At 42.8% G+C, this 21,966-nt stretch overlaps 1 protein-coding gene across 1 annotated transcript in view; it reads left to right on the forward strand.

The window, feature by feature from the left end:
- VWF (von Willebrand factor) overlaps positions 1–21,966 on the forward strand; it is a 239,452-nt gene that overhangs the window by 161,071 nt on the left and 56,415 nt on the right. The window contains exons 34-37 of the mRNA XM_032780579.2: positions 2,264–2,441; positions 11,291–11,511; positions 12,958–13,150; positions 15,329–15,670. Of these exons, the coding sequence (XP_032636470.1) occupies positions 2,264–2,441; positions 11,291–11,511; positions 12,958–13,150; positions 15,329–15,670 (934 nt within the window). The remainder of the gene's footprint in view (positions 1–2,263; positions 2,442–11,290; positions 11,512–12,957; positions 13,151–15,328; positions 15,671–21,966) is intronic.

A 21,966-nucleotide genomic window follows, 5' to 3' on the forward strand; every position in this document is an offset into this window, starting at 1 on the left:
TACAGTTATGCCAGGAGAACTTTTCTAGTGTAGATCAACCCTTGATGATAAAACCCTAATAATAATAATAATAATAATAATAATGATGATAATGATAATAATAATAAGCTATCTGTTCATGAGTTCAGTGAAAGTGCCAGGCCTTCTGAGCTGAGGGTCCTCAGTTATAGGATGTGTATAAATCTAAATAAATAGATATGGAGCTCCCTCTGAAAGGAAGTTTGCCTGGGTCGTCCTCTGGCATTCTGGGAATCACATCTGTTTCAGATGATTTATCCTTGACCATTCTGAAGCCTCTGCTATTGGTATATGTGTTTTGTGTGTGTGCACGCACATGCTTTCTATCCCATTTTCCTCCTCCAGCATTTCCACATCAGTTGGGAATTAGCCGCTGTTTGTTGCTTTGAGGGTCACTGGGTTTCCCACTGTGCCAGATTCCTTGGCTGTGTCTGGACAGTTCTTTTAATTGAATTTTTTAATGTGTTGTGCTTTGGTTTTATTGTACAGCTCTTAGATGCTTTGTGATAGGTTTCCTGTAAAGGGGTTAAATAAAAATAATGAAAGTAATATGAAAACCAAAAAGCCTGTTTTGCCAGATGTGCACAGCTGTCTACGTACCCTTCCAGTTGCTTTACTTCCAGTGGATTGAGAGAGAGAGAGGAGAGTATAATTAAAAAACATGTCATATCTTACTACCTAAATATTTTTTCCATATTTAAAACTCCTCACGTTACTTTTATTTATTTTATAGCTTCCCCTAGGCTCTCAAGCCTGAAAAATCTTAGACAACTTTTAAGAGACGTTTGCTATAATGAAATCTTTTCAAAGTCCTAAGACCTACAAAGCATGCCTAGGGAAATGCACTCATATTTAATATGTACTACCAATATTTATGACTGCAAAGCTGGCAGTTCTCTTTTAGAGCTAATGGTATCCCATAGCTCAGAGCTGTAGAAAAATACTTTTAAAGCATTATTCCTGGTTTGCGCACTAGTGCCAAGAATAGAGCATGAATTATGCTGTGTCTAACCCAGATATTTTGTCACCTTGCTATTCACTCTCATGAAGACTAGAGAGAGCAGAAATGGAGAAGCCTTAAGGTAGCCTATCTAGATAGTCACCATCTTTTCTTCCCCATGCTCTTTATCCTTATGAATCTGGGGTGCTGTCATCCAGCTCATAGGACCACTGTCTGTATTCCTAGTAGAATTTCTAGGACTGACACTGAAGGATTGTATGCAGTGTTGTGGTAACCATGTTGGTTCCAAGATATTGGAGAGACAAGGTGGGTGAAATAATATCTATTATTGGAAATTGGTCCAATAAAAGATATTCTGTCACCCACTGAAGGACAATCAGTTAGGGGTGTTGAGTCTTGGAAGCATGCATTTTGGGGATGATATTTCTGGGAATTTCGGGCTCATTCCTGCAAGATGCTGAATGATTTGGCATTCAGATCAACAGAACTACTCGTGCTTAAATGCTTTGCAGGACTGGAGCTGGAGTGCTCAGTGGAGGATTGAACACAGGTTGTGATTGCACCACTTACTCAGAGGTTAAGAGGGTATTGCCATGGAGCCTTAAAATTCCAACTGTCCTGCAGTTTTTATTTTACATGAACACAGTGGTTACCTAATAACATTCACCCTGCAGGGTAGCAAATCCCCTTCAGAATGGGTGGAATTTTTAAGGGTTCAGGACTGTAGGTAAAATAAGCCAGCGATTCCAAGCCTTCAGAAAAGGGGGGTTTTGTTTTACTAGCTTGAAACAACTCTCATTAATTCCTGCTGTGCTATGAGCATCTGTGTTCAGAATACTTTCCAAAATAATTTTACACTCATGAAAACCAAAGGCATTGGCATTTAAAGAAAAGCACTGGGAAATTCTTTATTGACTGTGTTGTCCATGTGTGCTGCAGGGCCGCTCTGCTAACAATAGACGAAAGTACCAGATATTTCATGCTCTTCCAGCAAAGCATCCCCCATTATAGACTATTATCCTTTGCATGGAATTTCAGAATCTATTTCTTGCAATGTTTCTGTATTAACTTTCTCATGCCCATGAACTCCCTAATACATTGCATTCTATTGTTTAATTATCCAAGGCTATTTTGAACAGCACTGCTGACAGTGTCACTTTACTTGCTAGTTTTAGGTTATGGAACACAGTCTGGTAGCTGCTATGTGGAGGCCTTGAAGTGTTGTTTGAATTTTCTTTTCTTGCATCAAACCCTATTTTAATATCAGCACGTCTTCTTGTATAGCCCGGTGACAAATGGACATTGCTGGATAGTTGTCACTTTGTGACATGCTTACCAGGTGGCCGCACGGCTCTGGAGAGTCACCGAATTAATTGTGTGGAGATGCAAAAACCTACATGTCACAATAATCTCCCTGCTGTTAAAACTGAGGAAACCTGTGGCTGCCGCTGGACATGTCCGTGTGAGTAACTTATTTTACATATACGTGTGTTTTCCGCCAGGACCGACAATGTGTCCAGGAAACGTACTGATGAATGGAACACAGAGCTACAGCTCGAGGAGGAATCCAAAGTTGCTTGAACTGAGATGAATTTATACTTGTTCTTTATCAAAATCAAAATTCATAATCTCAAATCATTTAGGGCTGGATTCTGGCCAGATGGTGTGCAAGGACACAGGAAGGGTCTTTGGCCAGCCTTTGTATATGAGCACAAGATGAAGGAGGACTAAGAGTCACATGAAGAGAGAACCCCTCACTGCCTTCACACTAGGGCATACGGGGGTTGGTTGGGTGCAAAGAAAGGACAGCGCTGGCTTTTTTTAAAGGGTGGTTCAGCAGATATGCATTGCTTGGAAGCTCCTGCGAGAAATTCTGGCATCTCTCTCCTTCTAACATTCCTGAAGGCTCAAAGGGACCTTTCTTAGTTTATGTCTACTTTGCAATGACAGGTGTGATTGCAGCTCAGGTATGCACATCTGCATTACCTTTAATTTATTTACCATGGCTAAAAATGGCAGTGGAGACACAGTGGCACAGACCCTGGTGTGGCCTAGGAAGCTGAGTATGTATCCAGCGTTCTAGGCGGGCTGGTATAGCCCACGTGGAAGACTCTGCATGCTGTGGCTCCACGGCTCTTTTTAGCTATGCTGCCTAGATTAAAACTCTCACGGATATGCCTCTGTGTGCTGCAATAACACCTCCAACGGCAAGCATTAGTTGTGATAGCATCTCACAAATGTCAGCAAGTGGGAGCTCACACATCTCTATAGAGATTTTGCATGCGACATGCAAAATATTAAAGATATAGCTATAGGTTAAAACAGTTTTGATTTTTCCTCATATTTTCAATATCTTTTTCTTTCATTTTTAGTACTAAACACATTGACTTGAAAAAAATCTTAAAATTTTAATTAAAATATTTAAAATGATAATTAATATGTTTAATATTTAAGCTTTTTTCTTAAGAAGACATACATGTCTTTTAAATATACAGATATTTTCAGATGGATTATAAATAAGATTGTGAGTTTATTATGGCTGTCACGGAAGTCATGGATTCCGTGACGTTCTGTCACCTCTGTGATTTCTGCAGCGGCCGGTGCAGCTAGATTTGGGGCTGCTTAGGCAGCCTCTGGGTCAGTCATACTGGCTGTTGCTGGGGCAGTCTCGAGCCACTTCCACCCCAAACAGCAGCAGAGGGCGGGGCTGGGGGCTAGGATGCGGGAAGGGGTGAAGGCTCTGGGCCATGCTTATCTTGGGGGGCTCCCCAGAAGCAGCAACATGTCCCTCCCTCAGCTCCTAGCTCCGCCTCTGCCCATAGGCATGGCCCTCACAGCTTCCACTGGCAGCATTTCCCAGCCAATGGGAGCTGTGGAGCTGGCAGTGCGTGGAGCTAGGAGCTTAGGGAGGGACATGTCGCTGCTTCTGAGAAGCCGGGCAGGGAGCCTGCTAGCCGCGCCAACTCCCCCTCCTCCTCAGCACCTGCGGCGCCCCCCGGGCCATCACCCATAGTCCCCGCATGAGCACCTGCGGCACTCCCAGCTTTAGTCAAGGGTACAGTACACATCATGAACATGTGATGGGCCGTGAATTTTTGTTTACTGCCTGTGACCTGTCCATGACTTTTACAAAAAGTACCTGTGACTAAAACGTAGCCTTAATTATAAACAGGTTGGGCCTCCAAATGCATCTTACACATTACAAATATGGTAAACATATAATTGTGTACATATATACATCAAACACGCACACATATCTAGAATACAAGCCATATTAAAATAATATTAATTATACTTGCAAAATCAAGCACTCTAAAGCTAGGAAATACCAGAATTACGGATTCCTGGGCAACCTTAATTCAGCTCTATTGTATGTATGTATTATGATGCAGTCTTCAATTATGTGATCACATATTATTTTTTCTGCAGGACCTTCCTGGATCCTCATCTAATCTGTTTCTCTTCCCAACCCTGGTTTCTAGTCATCTCCCTGCCCCTACCAATGTTCCCTAGTCCTAGTCTCTCTCTCTGGGATCTTTGTTCCAGTCTCTTTGTCTAGCTAGTCCCACTTCTTCTCTTGCAAACCCATCTCTTTGTCAAATCTGTCTTTCCTCCTCCTGCCCTCTTATTTGTTCACAGTCCCAATCTCCTTGCTAGCCAGTTTTCATCTTCCCCCCAAACTCCCAGACCAGTTTCTCTCTTCTCCCAGGACCACTTCCAGCTTCCACTCCCAGTCTCTTCCCATTAGGTTCCTTATCCTAATCTACTTCCCCTACCCCCTCCACTCTGGTCTGACTCTTACCATTTCTGACTTTGAATCAACCACCTTCTTCCTCCACATTGCCTGGCCTAGCAGGGGAGTCATTTAAAGGAGAGACAGTTGCCCTGCTCTCAGTTCAGGTGGCTGGGCTCGGCACCACCTACAGCAGCCAAGAGCTGCAATTTCAGGGAAAGTCCTGCTCAGTACCTGTCCGGAGCGTGCCCAGTATGGATGGAATATTGGGAATTTAGTTGCTAAAAACTAAGTCGTTTCTACTGAGCATGTAGAAATTGATTTTTCAAAGGCTTATAACTTGGCCAGATTTGGGCAGCTTTTCACAGGGATGGCAGAAGGCTCATTCCTGAAACAGTGGTCACCCTCTGATAAATTTAAGTCCCTGCTCCAAGGTATAGGGGCGCTAGAGCTTTTTAAAGAATAGGTCACCAGATACAGACAAAATGTATTTTTCCCTAGCCTCATTCTTGTAAATGGCTGAACCTGTTTGGCAGAAATTCTTATGTACCATAAATTTATATATATACACACATACATCAGTTGTTATAATATATATATATATATATATATATATATATATATATATATAATGATAATAACTGGTGTGTGTGGCTCTGAATAGCATATCCTTTAAGGAGCCCATGCAGAGCAGGCCATGTGTCACAGGGTGACTAGCTGCTATAAGGGGAGATGGGGGCCAGCCACACCTGTGTCATAATTAATTAGCATCTTCTCAGCTTGAGGGGACAGGACTAAGATAATAGATTAATAGACCCTCAAATATTATAAAAGGGCTGAGAGAGATCAGTCTGGGGTGTGCATCCATAAGCAGTGGATAGGTTCCTGTGGAATGCCTTGAGCCAGGGTCTGCAGAAGGCTGGGTACTTCAAAGGAACTGGCCTGGGGCCCCAGTGATTAATACGAGAACCAGAAAAACTCTCAAAGATACCCAAGAAAGAGAATGGGAAGCAGCCAATTATTTATGGCATGGCTGGCCCGTCTCCCCTTAGGGCCAATCATCCTGTGATCCATGCCACCACAGAAATAGATGGGGTCAATCTGATATACAGGCACTAATCCTGCGAACAGTTATAGGCATGAGCAGTGGGACTACTTGCCTGCAGGATTGGGGCCATAGCGTGGGACTGTCTGCTGGAAAAAATCGTAACGTTTTACCAGGGAGAGGCCCAGACTGGTTTCCAATTTCCAAACCTTTCTGAACTGGGGAGGAGGGAGTCTGGAAAAATAAGCTGAATCTGAACAAACTCTAGGACATTTAGTCTATTCTCTGGCTAACCTCAAGCTTCTGGGTTGGGTTCTGAGCCCAGGCAGATGTAGAAAAAAAATCTAATACATAGCATTTGCTCTTGATTTTGAGTGTGTGAACAGGAACAATTGATATTGTGTGAGCTGTGCCTTGGCTCAGAGAGAGTGAGAGTACTCCCACTCAAACATGTAGAGATGAGGGACCCAGCAGTGGTGCTAGAGTGGCCAGTTGCTGAAAAAAGAGCCTCTGGGAAATGACCCTTCCCTCCACCCACACACAGTAGGGGGAGAAGAAGCTCTGCTGCTTTTTGACTTCACAGCTTTCCCTGTGATTAGAGTAGTTAATGCAAGGCTTGCCCTATGATGAGTTTTGCTAGAATGGCACTGTACCTCTTAGATGTATGTGTGGGAGGGGAATTATTTTCATGTGGAAAGAAGATAGGAAAAAATGATGGCCCTTTGATCAAGCAAAATCACTAAGAGCCAAACCCTCCTGCCCAATTCAAAGGCCATGGAAAAGGCACGGAATGCAGTGGAACTGGTATGGTCTAGCTGCATGGGGGAGGGGATTATGCACACATGGTCTTTCTACCCCTACACAGCATGGAGCACCATTCCACAGCAGTCTACAGAGGAGAGGAGTCCAGGCATCGCAGGGATGGGACAAGAGTAAGAACTGTGGATCCACAACAATGTGGATTCACTGACCAAGCCTCACCAATCCACAATAGGGAAGATGCAGTGGCCATAAAAGCTACTGCAGCCAGTATACTTGAGCTCTGCACAAGAAAAGTAACTGATTAGTATACTTATTTTGATTACAACCGCCTAGAGCCAAGGTGAGGCACTTCCATGCTTTCTAACTGCTGTACAAAAATATGAATGATAAATGCATACATTAGGCTACATTTATAAAGTGCAGTATTCCATTCCCTTTTAGACAAAATTCACAGTAGCTCCAAAGATGAGAGTCGACGGGTAACATTTTCAAAAGTGTCCAAGTTACTTAAGAGTGTTTGAATCCCATTTTCAAAAGGGACTTAGGCACTTGGGAACCGAAGTCCCATTGACTTTCACCTCTAAAATGCCTAAATCTCTTTTGGACTAAATGTGCCTAAGCCATGTAGGCACCTTTGAAAATTTTATCCCCAGTCATTTTTTAATAGTAAAATCCCATGACTCCCCAGTTGTAATGTATAATCTCATCCTGGGATAAAAAATGTCCTCCGAGGAACTGCCATATTCAAAGACAAAGTTCCTGAGGGACTAATGTGCTATTTGAAACCTTCAGGATTTCGAGCTGGACTCAGAGCTTTTATTGTCAGACATGGAAAACTTTCACACCAAGAATTTGCCTTTTTTAATGTTCCCTTCAAAGCACATTAAATTATCTAGCCATTTTAAATCCAAGATTTCCTTTCTAACGTAAATATTCCCTAAATGTAAAATTATTGCATAGATTTTAGCTGAATCATTTTATTTTGTGTCCAAAAGAAGAAACAATTACTCATGTAATTTTTATTTCAATAGTGTGGTATTTCGTATTTCATGAATAAGTGAACAGCAATACAAACCCATTAGTTTTGGCATTCCAAATATGTCTCCCTAAAGGATCTCTTAAGGGATTAAATTTAAAATTTCCATTTGTACCATTAGTCACTTGGCACAGAAAAGCCTATATTTGTCTTAAGGTTATTCCCCTTCAGAATGAGATAATGTTTGTTTAGCTCGGTGTAAATTTAACACGCCATGATAGCCCAGAAATTCACTTCATTTCCCAAGATGATATGAGTGTGTAAGACAGACTGCTAACTTTTCACATTTACCAAAATGCACAAGTCTTGTGTTTTTGGCTCAGCTAAACCAGTGCAAGTCTGAGTTAGTTATATACAAGTCAATTGGCCAACAAGGGCCTGATCCTGCACATGCTGAAATCAATGGCAAAACTCCCATTGACATGAATGTGAGCAGCCCTAAGTCCTAAATGAGTGAAGTACTTGGAGCCAAGCAGGGCTGCCCAGAGGATTAAGGGGGCCTGGGGCAAAGCAATTTCGGAGGTCCCTTCCATAAAAAAAAAGTTGTAATTCTATAGAATACTATATTCTCAGGGGGCCCCTGTGGGGCCCGGGGCCTGGGGCAAATTGCCCCACTTGCCCCTCCCCTCCCTCCAGGCAGCCCTGGAGCCAAGAGCCTTAACGGGTATAACTATTCTGGCCGAGCCCACTAGCAGAGACTCAGCTTAAGCTGCCAGAGGAGTTCTTCTGAATGCACAGCTATATGACTATATTAGCTAAACCAATAGAAGCATGCATTTGACAGCATAGCTGTGTCTACATAGGTGGTGGTGGTAAGGTTTGCTGGTGCAGCTATGTCGGCTGGAGGCGGGAGGGTTGCTGATCTTTTCCCCACACTCCTTGCTGTCAGAGCTACACCAACAAAACTTCATAGTGTAGAGCAGGCTCCAATCTACTGCATTTGTTTGTGATTTAATTTAGTAGTGCTTTTGAAACTTCGTTTGCTTAAAACTGAGATTAGAGGTTTTCTGAGAGTGCAGACAAACATCAAATTGTTTATGGTGTTTATAAACCAGCAGCCAAACAAATGATAGTATATGCAGAAACATTTTCTTTCAAAACTTTATATTTATTAGGATTGCAAAGATTTTAGTGGTAATCTCTCTACAACACTTGTATGGGAATAACATAAAAGAAGGTATATTTAACAATATGAGGATGCCACATTTCCAAGTGTTCCAATGGCTACATATGGCTTTGGTAGTTCATAATCTGACAGCACAATATAGAAAGGTTTCCAGACCAGGAAAATAAAATGGGGTTGTGACTTTTTTGCTGTGTTAGGAATTATAAAAAAAGACCTTAGAGATATTTTAAAAGATGTTTTTTCTGCCCCTTTTTAACATTAAAATATTAGAAACATCAAGTTTGGTCTTTGCTGTTTCTTGCTGGCGGTCTCCAGGGCCATCCCTAGCCACTTTGGTGCCCTATGCAGCCCCCTGGCTTCTGAGGTGGAGGCAGGCCCCAGGCCTCCATGGGGCAGGGGGTCTGGGGGGCAGGTGAGAAACTGCCCCCTGGCCCCAGCCCGCTCCGCTCTGCTCCCCTGGCTCCCAGCCTTGTGGGGTAGGGGGGAACTGTCCCCAAGCACTTGCTGGTGGCACGACTGGAAGCCAATGGAATGGAGCAGGCTGGGGCTGGGTCACTCTACTTACCACATGGCGAGTGCAGGCCTGACCCTGCAGCAGCCCTCTGGGGAGTGGGGGTGAGGCTGGGGGGAGCAGGGGTAGGGGATTTGGGGAAGAGGTGGAGTGGGGGCAGGGCTGGGGCAGAGCAGGGTCGGGGGAAGGGGCAGAGCAGGGGCTGGAGCAGCATGCAGCTGTGCAGGGCACCAGGAAATGCGGTGCACCAAATTTCCTGGTGTTCTATGCGGCTGAGTACTTTGTGTATGGATAGGGATGGCCCTGGAGGTCTCACTGGAGGATGAAGGACCTGGAATGGGAGTTTTCTCAGCTTTTAATTGAAGGGTCAGGAAGTTGAATTATTAACGAAGAGCATTTTCCTCCCAACTGTTTACCTAATGTTGGAGTGAAATAGAGGTTAACAAAAACAAATCAAGGATTTTTAAAAGTTTGACCCAAAATCCTGTCTAATTGCTCAGGTTTCATTTCCTTGGTACTTGTCAGCTCATAATTCTACTAGTTCTCTGGTCATCCAGGAAAAAAACAAGTTTAAAACAAAATAACAACAAAAATATCCTTTTCGTGTGTTCCTTATAGATCATAAAGGGAGAAAAAGACACAGACTCAACTATTTTCTCCTTTGTTGCTCATCTTTAATAGAAATATGTTAATACATGAAACTTAGTAGAAAACAACTTGTATACACAGGATCTGCCTCTAACTTACCTGTCTATTTTGTAATAAAGGTTATTCCTGACAGAGACAATTAGAAAAATTTCATTTCATCACAAGATGCAGATAGGTTTTCCTTCTTCTCTAGGATTTGATGAAATATTTAACTTTAGCTTTTCATATTGATTAACTTCCTACCTTTAATGGGTTCTTCCCACCATAGGTGCTAACTTCTGGTTGCGCCAGTGGGTACTTGACCCTCATCTGCCCCAAACCCTTCTCCGACTCCGCCGCTGCCCTGCCACCATTCCAACCCCTTCCCCAAAGTCCCTGCCCCAACACCACCCCCTTCCTGCTCCTATTCTGACTCCTTCCCCAAATCCCTGCCCAGGCCCCGCCTCTTCTCCACCTCCTCCCCTGAGCATGCCACATTACTCCTCCTCCCCCCTCCCTCCCAAAGCTTGATACACCACCAAACAGCGCTTAAGGGAGGAGGCGAGGTTGGGCGGAGGGGGCAGAAAGGGGAGGTTGGCTGCTAATGGGTGCAGAGCACCCACTAATTTTTCCCCATGGGTGCTCCAGCCCCGGAGCACCCACAGAGTCAATGCCTATGCTTCCCGCTGACAACAGTGTATTCTGGATCAGGCTCAAAATGAATTGGAAGAGATATTGACAATGACAAAGACATGTCTGTAGCCAGTCCTGTGATAAACTACCTAAAGGTTTGTTAACTAGGAAAGAGAAAAAAGAGAGTTATTTTAAAGGCTGAAGTGACCAAACATATACATACAAATGAGTTACAATCTAAATCCTAAGAGTGACAGAGTTTGTGATCTGTGAATTCAAAATGTCTTTCTCTGTTTTCAATTTAGTGTCTCTGACCCTGTGAGAAGTCAAACAGCAAAGAGATGGACAATTTCCCTGTCTTTCTTTTATTTCCTTCATTCTGCCTTAAATACCATTGGACGAGCTTCCTTGCATGTAACATTTTGATGGTTCAGTAGGGCCGTTCACCAGTCCCTAGTATTGCAATGTTCCTGGATGGCCCATCTGATTCTGATAGTTCTTCAGGATGGGCAGCACAGGAGGGGGAACACTCTTCCTATAGGAGTTCACGAGTTTAGAGCAAACATTTTCAGAGTTATAAAGCAAAATGTACATATTTCCTTATAGCATGGAGTACAGACATTACAAATAAGATTAATGCATGCAGCAACTCGCTAACATTCTATACAGTGTAAACATTAAATGCATTTTTATAAGACTAACACCTATTCTGAGCAACACTAACACATAAGTGAACTAGTTTGGTCTCCAGCTAATGTCTGCAGCTTTGGCAAGAGCTGGCACCTGGACTGCCAGCGTCACACAGATAATGATCTTTTCTCTCTCTTCACCTTTACAGGCAAGTGCATGGGCAGCTCGACCCGACATATTGTCACGTTTGACGGGTTGGATTTTAAACTGACTGGCAATTGCTCCTACACCTTGTTTCAAGACAAAGAGCATGATATTGAAATGATTCTCCACAATGGGGCTTGCAGTTCAACACCAAAATTAAACTGTATGAATGCCATAGAAGTGAAGCACCATGGCAAATCAATACAGCTCTCTGGAGACATGACAGTAAGCCATGAGCAATGAAATAGCTGTACGATTCTCTGGTCAAATGACAATATTCCAGATTATGAGAACAGAGTTGTGCTCTCCTTTTTCAGTATTTATATTGCAGTGCTGTTTTTTTTCAATTGACAGTGTTTTATATCTTATGCTGCTAAAATCTTTATCATTTTTTATTCCAAAATAAAGTCCCTGCCCATATGATACACCAAATTTGCTACTTTGCACTGCTCTAGCAATGCAAAGAAGATGGAATCTGGCACTTTCTGCCTGGACAGGAATTCTGGGAGCAGGCAGGCAGGTGTAGCCAGAACATGTTGCACTCTGGTTCTTTTCAACTGGTGAATGGTCCCTTGTGGGTTATTGTCAACTGGTGCATATTAGAGCAGCCCATGAGCTATTCTAACCTGTGCAAGGGGTGCAACCAGAGAGAATCAGGGAGCCATAACTGGCTTCCTGACCTCTCACGCAACAGCTGCATTGAGTGGATCTCAGCCCTAGCAGATAATCTGCCCCAATGTGTCTAACGTTCACTTTATAGACAAACGTGTTAATTTAATAGTCATGAGTATTACTGTTCAAAGCTTTAATACAATTTTAGGGAACTCAGACACACAAGTACTGACTAAAATACAAGGCAGAGCTAACTAGAACTATTCACACCCTTGCATAACAACGTGATATATGAACAGTAGACTATAGAAAGGTTCAGTGTCTGCTCCAAGTCAGATACAATTACAAAGGTTACCTCATACCACAGCTAAAACAATGTCTGCAATGCCATATATGGTTTGTAGTCCTATATCACCATCAGGTTCTTTCATTGTTGCCCATAGTTTCTTGTCAATGGATGGGATGATTTTTGTGGCCATACAGAACTTCTTCAGTAAATAGAGGAGAACTATCTGTTCCAAATTCAAGGCTAATTATGATATTTGGATCTGATCCTCTAAGGTGCTGTATGGCCTCAACTCTCACTGGAATTTGAGGGTGCTCAACATCCAGGAGAAGGCATTGAACACTTACAGGACTGGACCATTAGCCAGTAAATACATATGTGATGCTGCAAATGGGAAAGTGCTGACTCACAAAAAAGGAGCACACAATCCATTTCATGCATTTCTACACTCAGAGCAGAGATCTGCTTGCAGCTTGAACTGGTCTCTATATTATTTGTATTCTCTTGGCTTTAATCAACTCAGTTGGATCTTCAGTCCCTTATGAAGTTAAAATGTGTTTAGGAATATCTAGACTCTATAAACTTTAATTTATTTTGGTTGGTTGGTAGAACTGACGGAATATTCTCACCCTAGGGTGACCAGACAGCAAATGTGATAAATCGGGACGGGGATGGGGGGTAATAGGAGCCTATATAAGAAAAAGACTCAAAAATCGGGACTGTCCCTATAAAATAGGGATATCTGGTCACTCTATCTTACCCTCTTGAAACAGGTTACTGTTAATGGAGAAATGACTACTGTTCCTTACAAGGATGATTACTTTGAAGTCACCATTTATGGAGCAATAATGCATGAGATCAGCTTCTCCCAACTTGGACATATTTTCACATTCACTCCAAGAAACAATGAATTTATCCTTCATCTTAACCCAAGGAGCTTTTCTTCACAAATATATGGCCTTTGTGGTAAGTTTTAAAATTACCTCTTTCAGCTGCCTCGTTTGAGGTTGTAATTATTATTGAGGTTTCTTGTAACTGGACAGAACCAAGAAGTATGTGTGGGCCTCCACTCTGCATGTGTCTCTGTGTGAGGTAATCCATGTGCCCATATAGAACACCAGAAAAAACAGCGGGGATCTGTATAGACATAGGTATAGATCAGGGGGTCTCAAACTGCATTGCACCATGACTCCCTTATGACAACAAAAATTACTACATGAAGGACTGATGGCTGATCCCTCCTGAGCCCTACTGCCCTGAGTGGGGAGGCCAAAGACAAAGCCCAAGCCCCACCACCCTAGGCAGGGAGCCAGAGCTGAAGACCAAGTCTCGCCGCACAGGGCTGAAGCCCTGGGGCTTCGGTCCCGGGCTGTGGAGCTCCGGCTTCACCTTCGGTCCAAGGCCCCAACAAGTGTAATGCCAGCCCTGGTGACCCCATTAAAATGGAATTGCGACCCACTTTGGGGTCCTGACCTACAGTTTGAGAACTGCTGCTGTAGGTATAGGCATAGAAACCATACATAGGCCTGATCCTACACGCTATTCCACCTAGATCTCTCTGGGTATCTCTACATAGCAAAAAAAAATCTCTGTGACTGCTAGTTTCAGGGCCTGGATCAAGTCACAGAGCTCGAGCTGTAGGGCTATAAAGGGCAGTGTAATTGTTCCCAGTCGAGCTGGAGCTCAGGCTCTGAGACATGTCACCCTCGCTGAGTTTCAGAGCCCAGGCTTCAGCCTGAACCTGAACATCTAGACTGCTGTTTTAACCCTGGGCTCAAGCCCTGTGAGTGCAAGACACTTGACCTGAGCTCTGAGACTTGCTGCCATGGGTTTTTTGCTGTGTAGATGTGACATATCCATAGAGATATAGGTGGAATAGCTTGCAGGGTTTAATAGTTAATAGAATTGTAACTTTTAACCCAAACGCTAAATGCATTAACACTTTGCACCAGTAGAAACACAGGATCTGGCAGCCACTGATGTTATCGCTGACACTTGACAGCATATAGCTTGATTTTTGGTTTTGTCTCAGTTACATCTTTTCTGACAGTTATCTTGTTCAGACCAGTTCTTTTTCCAGAATAGGACCTTTAAATGCTACCTGCAAAGGGGGATCTTGCCCTGCATTTTTTATGATGTACAAAGAAGACATGAAAAGTATAGGGTGTGAGTGTGTGTGTGTGTGTTTGGGTTTTTTTCTATTTGCTTTTTCCTTAGCAATGTCAAGTCTGGTCTTCCTTGTTTACAATGAAGGGCCTGGTAGAGATCTCAGCTATATGTTACATTCTGTAATTCTCTCCCCTTAGTTGAAGACGTTTGCGATGTCTTGAATCTTTATTCTAGAACCCTTTTTTTCACAAGTGCTTTTTTCAGTGTTTTGAGTTAAATAGGTGTTTAACAAAAATCAGCAAAACACATATAGTTTTAAACAGTCAGACTAAAAATCCTTTCCTCTCTCAGGGTGTGTCTGCACTGCACACTAAATCTGGGCTCTGACTCAGGTTTGTGCCACAGCCACACACAAATCAGGCTAACTTGGGTTACCAAGCACTCAGGTCCTGGTCCTAGGACTCTGCTGAGGGGTGAGGGGAAAAGGGATCAGAACCTGAGCCCCACTGTGACTCGGGTCCAAACCCTGTTATTTTGTAGTATGGTCACAGGTCAAGCCACAGACCCAAGTCAGAGGGTGCGCGTAGTGCAGTACGGATGCATTAGCCTGGCTGTGAGACCTGGGTCCAGCAATTATAAAAACAGGTTTAAAATCCAATATGGACGCTCAAGTTTGGAAACACTGAGTCCACAAGCGGGGATGCCACAGACCTGGGCTTAGTGTGCACTGTAGATATACCCTTGATGGCTCAGCTTTCATTCTCTTGTGATGCCATAATCTCACTGGTTTTCAAGGCATCCATAGAATACCAAATAACGATACCAGGATTTCTAACCTAATAAACAAGTAAAAAACATCCTAAGATTTTTAGGCCTTTATAGATCATAAAGAAACAATAAGGACCAAAACCCATTCTTCCTCCCCTTGCAGCTTAACTTTTGAGCCTGAAGGAGCTCTGTTTACCTTGTCTCTGTTTGCTCAATATTGTTTGACTGCTGATGGTTTTTAAACCTTCTCTTTTCTCACTGACCTAGGGGTTTGTGACCAAAACAATGGCAATGACTTCATGTTAAGAAATGGCTCTGTCACATCTGACAGCAGCACATTTATTCAAGAATGGACTGTGAAAGAACAAGGCAAAATCTGTGAAATCAAGAGAGATGACAGATGCACCGAACATGCCGCTACCAAGTGCAATGTTCTGCACTCACCTCAGTTTGCACAATGCCATGGAATAATCTCTCCAGACATGTTCTATTCTGCATGTGAAGAAAACAGCTGCTATGAGGATGAAATTTGTGAGGTTATAGCTTCCTATGCTCACGTTTGCCGAACAAATGGGATTTGCGTCGTTTGGAGATCACCGGATTTTTGTGGTAATGGTTTCATTATACACTAAAATTCATGCAGAAACTAACCCAGTGAATTACTTGGTACCACTACTCCCATTGTCTCCAATTTGTCTGCATAGTGTGAATATCTTAATCCTATGTCATAGGACAGAAGTATCAGTTTAAATTTCCAGTGTAAGTAAAGTTCCATGTTAGATAATTACTTCAACTTGCGGCCTAATTTAAATTTATTCCTCACTATCCATTCAACTGCTATGTATGGAAAAAGGTGCATCAGTAAAATACATGCTCCTGTTAATTGTGCAGAACAGAGGGTAGCAGACAGGGACAGCTGAAGATATGTAAGGCCTAGGAAGACCATGCAGAAGGTGAATATTACTATATGAGAATGTACAATTATGCAGACCTACCTACCCACCATGACCTTCCACACCAAATATTAATCTGCGACCTTGTCTGTACTGGGAATCAACCCTGATTCCAGTAATTGATGGCAGCTGCAGATGTAGCTGCATCAGTACAGAACCTGTGTGAAGATAAGGAAAGTTACAATTTACACCAATGGTATTTACCCTTGCTTCTCATTAGGACGCACTCCATTGGTGCAAATCATGGCTTTCCTTGACTATCCTTGGATTCTGCACTGCTGACCGTCAATTGCTGGTACCAGGGCAAATTCCCTGTGTAGAACAAGCATATGGCTTTCAGTGTATGAGAAAACAGGCTATTGGTTGGCAGCCTGTGGCAGAGAAGTTCAGAAACACCCACTATATGCATCACATTCCCCTCCCAAAGCAGTGCCAGTTACGCTGCAAGTTACTGACCAAGTCAGTAGTAAATTGCTCTACATGCTCTGTGATCCCCATTGTGCATGTGTTGGAGGGGAAGAGGTCACAGGTATGCAGCCATTGATTGTGGGGCAGGGGAGAATACGGCAAGGGTGTTAGGAGAGCAGATGGCCAGAGATATGTAGAGAGATGAAAGATGTGTGTCTGGCTTGAGATCAATAGGTTTCTTATATCTTTACTCATCTACCAATTCTTATCTGCTTGCATGAACTTCTACCTATGACCGCTATTCATACCGGTAGACCTTCCACAGAGGAAGACATCACATGCACTAAACAGTTGCACTGCACATATGCCTAGCGATTTTCTGATGGGCAGTACGTGTGAACCTCAACAAATAAAGCTAAGTGACTACTGGGGCTGCTGATGCCATGTATTGTCCCCATGGATATTCCTGCCTTCTGTGCAAGGCTCGCTGTACTAGGATATGCAGATACGGCACTGGCTTTCTCAATCTTTTTGGTTTAAAGCCTTCTATTTATGATGGATATGAACATGAACTACCTTCCCTCCATATATTCCCTTATGCAATGCCCTGGCGTGGTCACCATGTCCCAGTCATTCTTGTTCTCTGTGTCTGCTTCTCTCTTTATTATCTTCCCCTCTTCTCTTCATTCTCTCTTTTTTTCCCCCCCTTTTCTGTGCATTTTCTATATGGTTTCCCTCAGTTTTTATACTTTTGCCCTTTATCTTGATTTTTGCCTTCCCATTCCATAGTCACTCTCCATCCCACAGGTTGAGAACCAACCCCCTAAGGACTTGATGTAACAGAAGTGCTGTCCATCCAGTATCCACGTTGCACGGCACTATAAGAGGAATCATATGGATTGTTTTTCTTCATGTTTAAGGTCCAAATTGAGTGGAACATTGAAGAAAAAAAGAGGAAGGTGAATTTGGCCTGATCCTTGAGTTAATGTCTTACATCTCTTTCAAAGCAAGTTTTGGAGAACATTATTGATATAGATAAATCTTTTAAGAAACAACACACTCCAAACATTCTATATGGCATATAATCCTAGAAAATGGAGAGAGAAGATAGACTGTCATTGCTTAGATTTAAGACTTCAACCAGACTTTCCAAATTGCAGCATTCAAGGTAGAATGCCAAAGAGGCTTCTTAATAACCTCTCTGCATTCCTCAAATTCCCAGCTTATGATGCACTTTAGCAGGACACCCAAAGAACTCCCCAGTTTAGCTACTAATTACATAAAACAGTCATTGGTGTCTTAACAATGGCATCTTCTTCTTCTTTTCTTCTTCTTCTTTTTTTTTTTTTTTAATAACAGGTGCATGTGTATAGCTGCCAAAAATAAATTGTTGATTACTGGGACATTGTGCAGAATACATTAACAATTCAATAGACAGCATAGCTTAATCATTATATAACATTACAAACCTATAAACAATGGCACTGCAATAGATAAGATTTTTTTCAGTGAATCCAAGCTATTTATACAGGGCTAAATTAGACACCAGCCCATACTGAGGCAATGCAGAATGGCAACACTTCAGCAGCACAAGTCTTCCCTGAGCTCCCAGCTGCGCAGGGTGAATATGTCTACTTGCAACATCCCTTAAGAGGGTGTAGCACGCTCTCCATTCCATGCCGGCCCAGCACCACTGGTCAATTCAGTAGGGGCATAGCCATACTCCAACATCCTTCTCCCTCTCCCTGCCCTCTTTGGGATATGGGGGCATTGGTAGGAAACAGTTCTTGTGTTCATGGGAATGCATGGACTAGAACTGTAGCTGACCCTGGTATGCGAATACAAAGACTCCTTGTACACGCCCCACACTGAGCACAGCTGCACTTAAGCAGCCCACCGTCTAGCCCACAGTAAGCTGTACTGGCTGTATAACTTCAGGGCACAGGGTACAGAACATGCTTTAACGTGCTTACCCATTTTGTTAGGTATTTGCTGAAGAGTGCAGTAGAATTAGTATATGGTTTAATGCAAAGATCATGGAGACTTTCATCATCTTTGGGTGAAAGGGAAGCTTAGTTATCTGAAAATCTGATTGCTTATACGTCTGTTGACCTAGCCTATGAGCATCCATGTTGCAAATGAGCAATATTACAAGAAGTGTATCTTACACAGTAGCAGTGCTTTTACTTATGAAAAGTTAGTCATCTCTGAATAGGATCTGTCTGTAAGCAAAGTTGTGTCTTTTAAAAAACAATAATAATCTTAGGCTGGCTAGTTATTTCCAGGAATGGATTTGAACCAGTACTGTAGGTCTAATGTCCATGAGCTCTGTGAATGTTTCAGTCCATATTGCATATTCAGGATCCATCTTCCATTGGAGCCAGACCTGGAAAAGGACTGTGACTCTGTGGGCTTCAGAAGTGTAAACTGGTCCTCTTCCTCAGCTTCACCTCTCGTTCGCTCCACCTGCCCTGGGACAAACACCACCCGTGCTGCCTTTTGGGAAGGGCCCCCTAGTCTTCCATTTCCCCCTACCTTGAACTCTTCAGGGTTATAAGCAGGCCCCCTCTGGGTGCTACCAGATCTGACCCACCCCCAGATTTCCACAGGGGGTTTCTAGTGTAAAAGTAGTTCTCATGACATTTTTTACAGTTTTGGTTGAAATCCAGATCTATATTGTAATTGGGCTAAAAATCCAAACTTCTAGTTTTGTGTATTTGGCTGCCTTTGGGTCTGGACAGCTCTCTGTCACTCCATTTCTTGTTATTCATCTAGCTGTGTATATGTAAGTGATATCTGAAGGCACCTTCTGTGGTGGGTATTAAATACTTGTTTCTAAACGCAACTCTTCTACTCTTCTCCAGTTCTCAGAGGTGCAGTGTAATCTGTAATGCAGCAATGGAGAAATAAAGAACCACCAAACCCTAAAATAATGGTCCAGTTTGGCAGTCACTGAGGACTGAAAAGGGAAGGAATCAGTGCAGCAAGGTTTCTGGCACTGGTTTCAATGGATATGGTTGCTGTGAGATATTCACTTTTGGAAACACTGCAAAGATAGTACCATTGTTAGATTGTCTTGCACATATCCTAGTAATTAAATAGCTTGCAACTAGGGATATTTGAAAAAAAAATCAAATTAAATATTCCTGTTGAAAAATGAGGTTTTGTCAGAATTGAAATTTTCCAGAGGAGAAGTGGTTTTGGCAGAATTTTCTGTCAGAAAAATTGAAATGAAATATTTTGCTTTGGGTTGGCATTAATCTGTGTCCTCCTGAATCACCGCAAAGCCTCTGGGAGTTGAAATTCTGGATTCCGCATGTGCCTATTTTCTTTTATTGACCCTACTCTCCATGATCACTCTCTGTGGCTGAGCCACCGCAGTGTGCCATTTGACTCCCACAGAAAGATACGACAGTGTATCCTGAGAGACTTCCCCATGGGGGTGAATGGGGATATGAGAAGCCTAGAACTAAAACTCCCATGAGGCATTGTGGTGGCTCGGGAGAATGAAGAACCTACTGTCAACTAGACCTGAATCAAAATATTTCATTTCAGCTGAAAACTTTTCCACATTTCTGAATCAAAATTGTTCTGAATTTTTTGTTCCATAGAATGTTTTGATATTTCTACATTTCATCCCAATTTAGGATGAAAACAAATGTTAAAATATTGGAGTTTCCTGCAGGATTGAAATCTCCCCTTCCCCTTTTTTTCTATCCTCCCTGTTTTCAAGAACAAAAAAGGACAGATTATAAATGCCCTCACTTGGTATCAAGTGTCTTCACTTGAAATCCTTGCAGGGTATATCATGTATATGATAGTAACACAGTCAATTTATCTATTATCTATCAGTCTTTATTTATACCCTGCTCATTACTGCAGTATCTCAGCACGTAACAGAAGGAATGATCAGTGCAACATAAAGATCCACATCTGTTTCTGATTATTTTCCTGCATTCCCTTGAGGAAGTTGGGGATTTCTTGTTGTTGTTCCTTCTCCTGTATCTTCTGCCTTTGTTCCCTTCCTTGCTTTAATTTGGCTGCATCACTATGGTAGATGTTATTAATTATTATTATTATTTATTATTTGTATTACTGTGGTGCCTCAGAGCCCTATTCACAGACCAACACCCAATTTTGCTAGACACTGTACAGGCACAGAACAAAACAATGATCCTGGAGAGTGAACCTGTTTATTTTATGACATCAGTGCTAACTGTAATTTTCTGTTGCAATTTAATTCAGCAGCTGCAAGCAGGAGAAGCTGGCAAGCACTTGGGAACTGCGGGGCACACAGTAGTGATTCACAGTTCTGTTTGGCAATATTACTGTAACATTGGGGGGGACACCCTTTTTAATAATAATTGCTGGTGACAAGTGCTGCATTAATAGCCCTGGATCATTTAATATACATGGAACAGATACAGCACAGGCAGCCACTTCCTTATAAAAGTGACCTATAAAAAGTGACTCAGTCTTTACTTAGAGGGACCATTCCCAGGGGTTTGCTCTTTCTCTGCCCCATCCATCTCTAATATTTGGTTGTCTTCTTGGGAAGGGACAAATATGTGGCCTGAGCCCCTCACCTTTAAAGGCTGGCCACTCCGTAGCTGGTCCTATACTCCTTTTGACTCAAGAAAGAAGGATGGTCTAGTGGATAGGATTCTGGACTGCTCAGGGCACCGTTCAGTTTATTGTAAAGGGGGCAGGTTGTCTTATTCTTGGTCTCCTGGAACCTTACCTTGAACCCCTTTATCTCATCTCTGCACTGCTGTCTGATTGTTTGATCCCATGTTCTTCCTCTAGCTGTTGAGATATACCATTGTACAGTTCCATATTCTTCTTTGTAGTGTCAGGTGGGCTTTCCTCACTGTGGCCCAAAGCTGCACCAAGATGCATGTGGCCAGGTGGCTGCATGCCGACATATGGGCTCCTTTTAGGGCCATTATTCTACTGTTGCAAACACTGGAGATGAGTGAAGCTGGAGACACTGCAAGCAGAGTGGGACTATGGATATTGAGCAGAGGAATATGCAGGTAGATCACTCTCAGTCAGAGGTCAGAGCACAGGTAGATGACAAGATAGTACACAGGAATGGGTGCCCACTGGGCTTTATGGGAAGGGACTGGAGAACTGTATCTAATTTGTTGTAGGTGCCTGTGGCTACACGTTTTCACTGCATTAACCTTGTGGTAGCAACACACATTAAAAGCAACTCAGAGTGCCCTACAGCTCAGAGTATGATGACTGCCTCTGTGTGGCACTGATAGAGATGTCTGAATGCAAACTGTGTTCAAGAGAAAAACCAGGGCTGAGCATGACGTATAAACATGAACTGAAGACGAGGCCTATGATTTAAGAGACCAGGTTTCAGTTCCTGACTCACTGGTATCCTGTGAGATCTTGGGAAGTCAGGTAATCTATCCAGTGTCTCGGGTCCCCATCTCTAAAATAGGGATAATACTCTTTTACCATCACAGGGATGTTGTGTGGACAGACTCTATTACTGATTGTGAGGCACTCTGATGCAGTAGTGACCAAGGT

Source organism: Chelonoidis abingdonii, chromosome 1, assembly GCF_003597395.2.
Source record: "Chelonoidis abingdonii isolate Lonesome George chromosome 1, CheloAbing_2.0, whole genome shotgun sequence".
NCBI lineage: Eukaryota > Metazoa > Chordata > Testudines > Testudinidae > Chelonoidis > Chelonoidis abingdonii.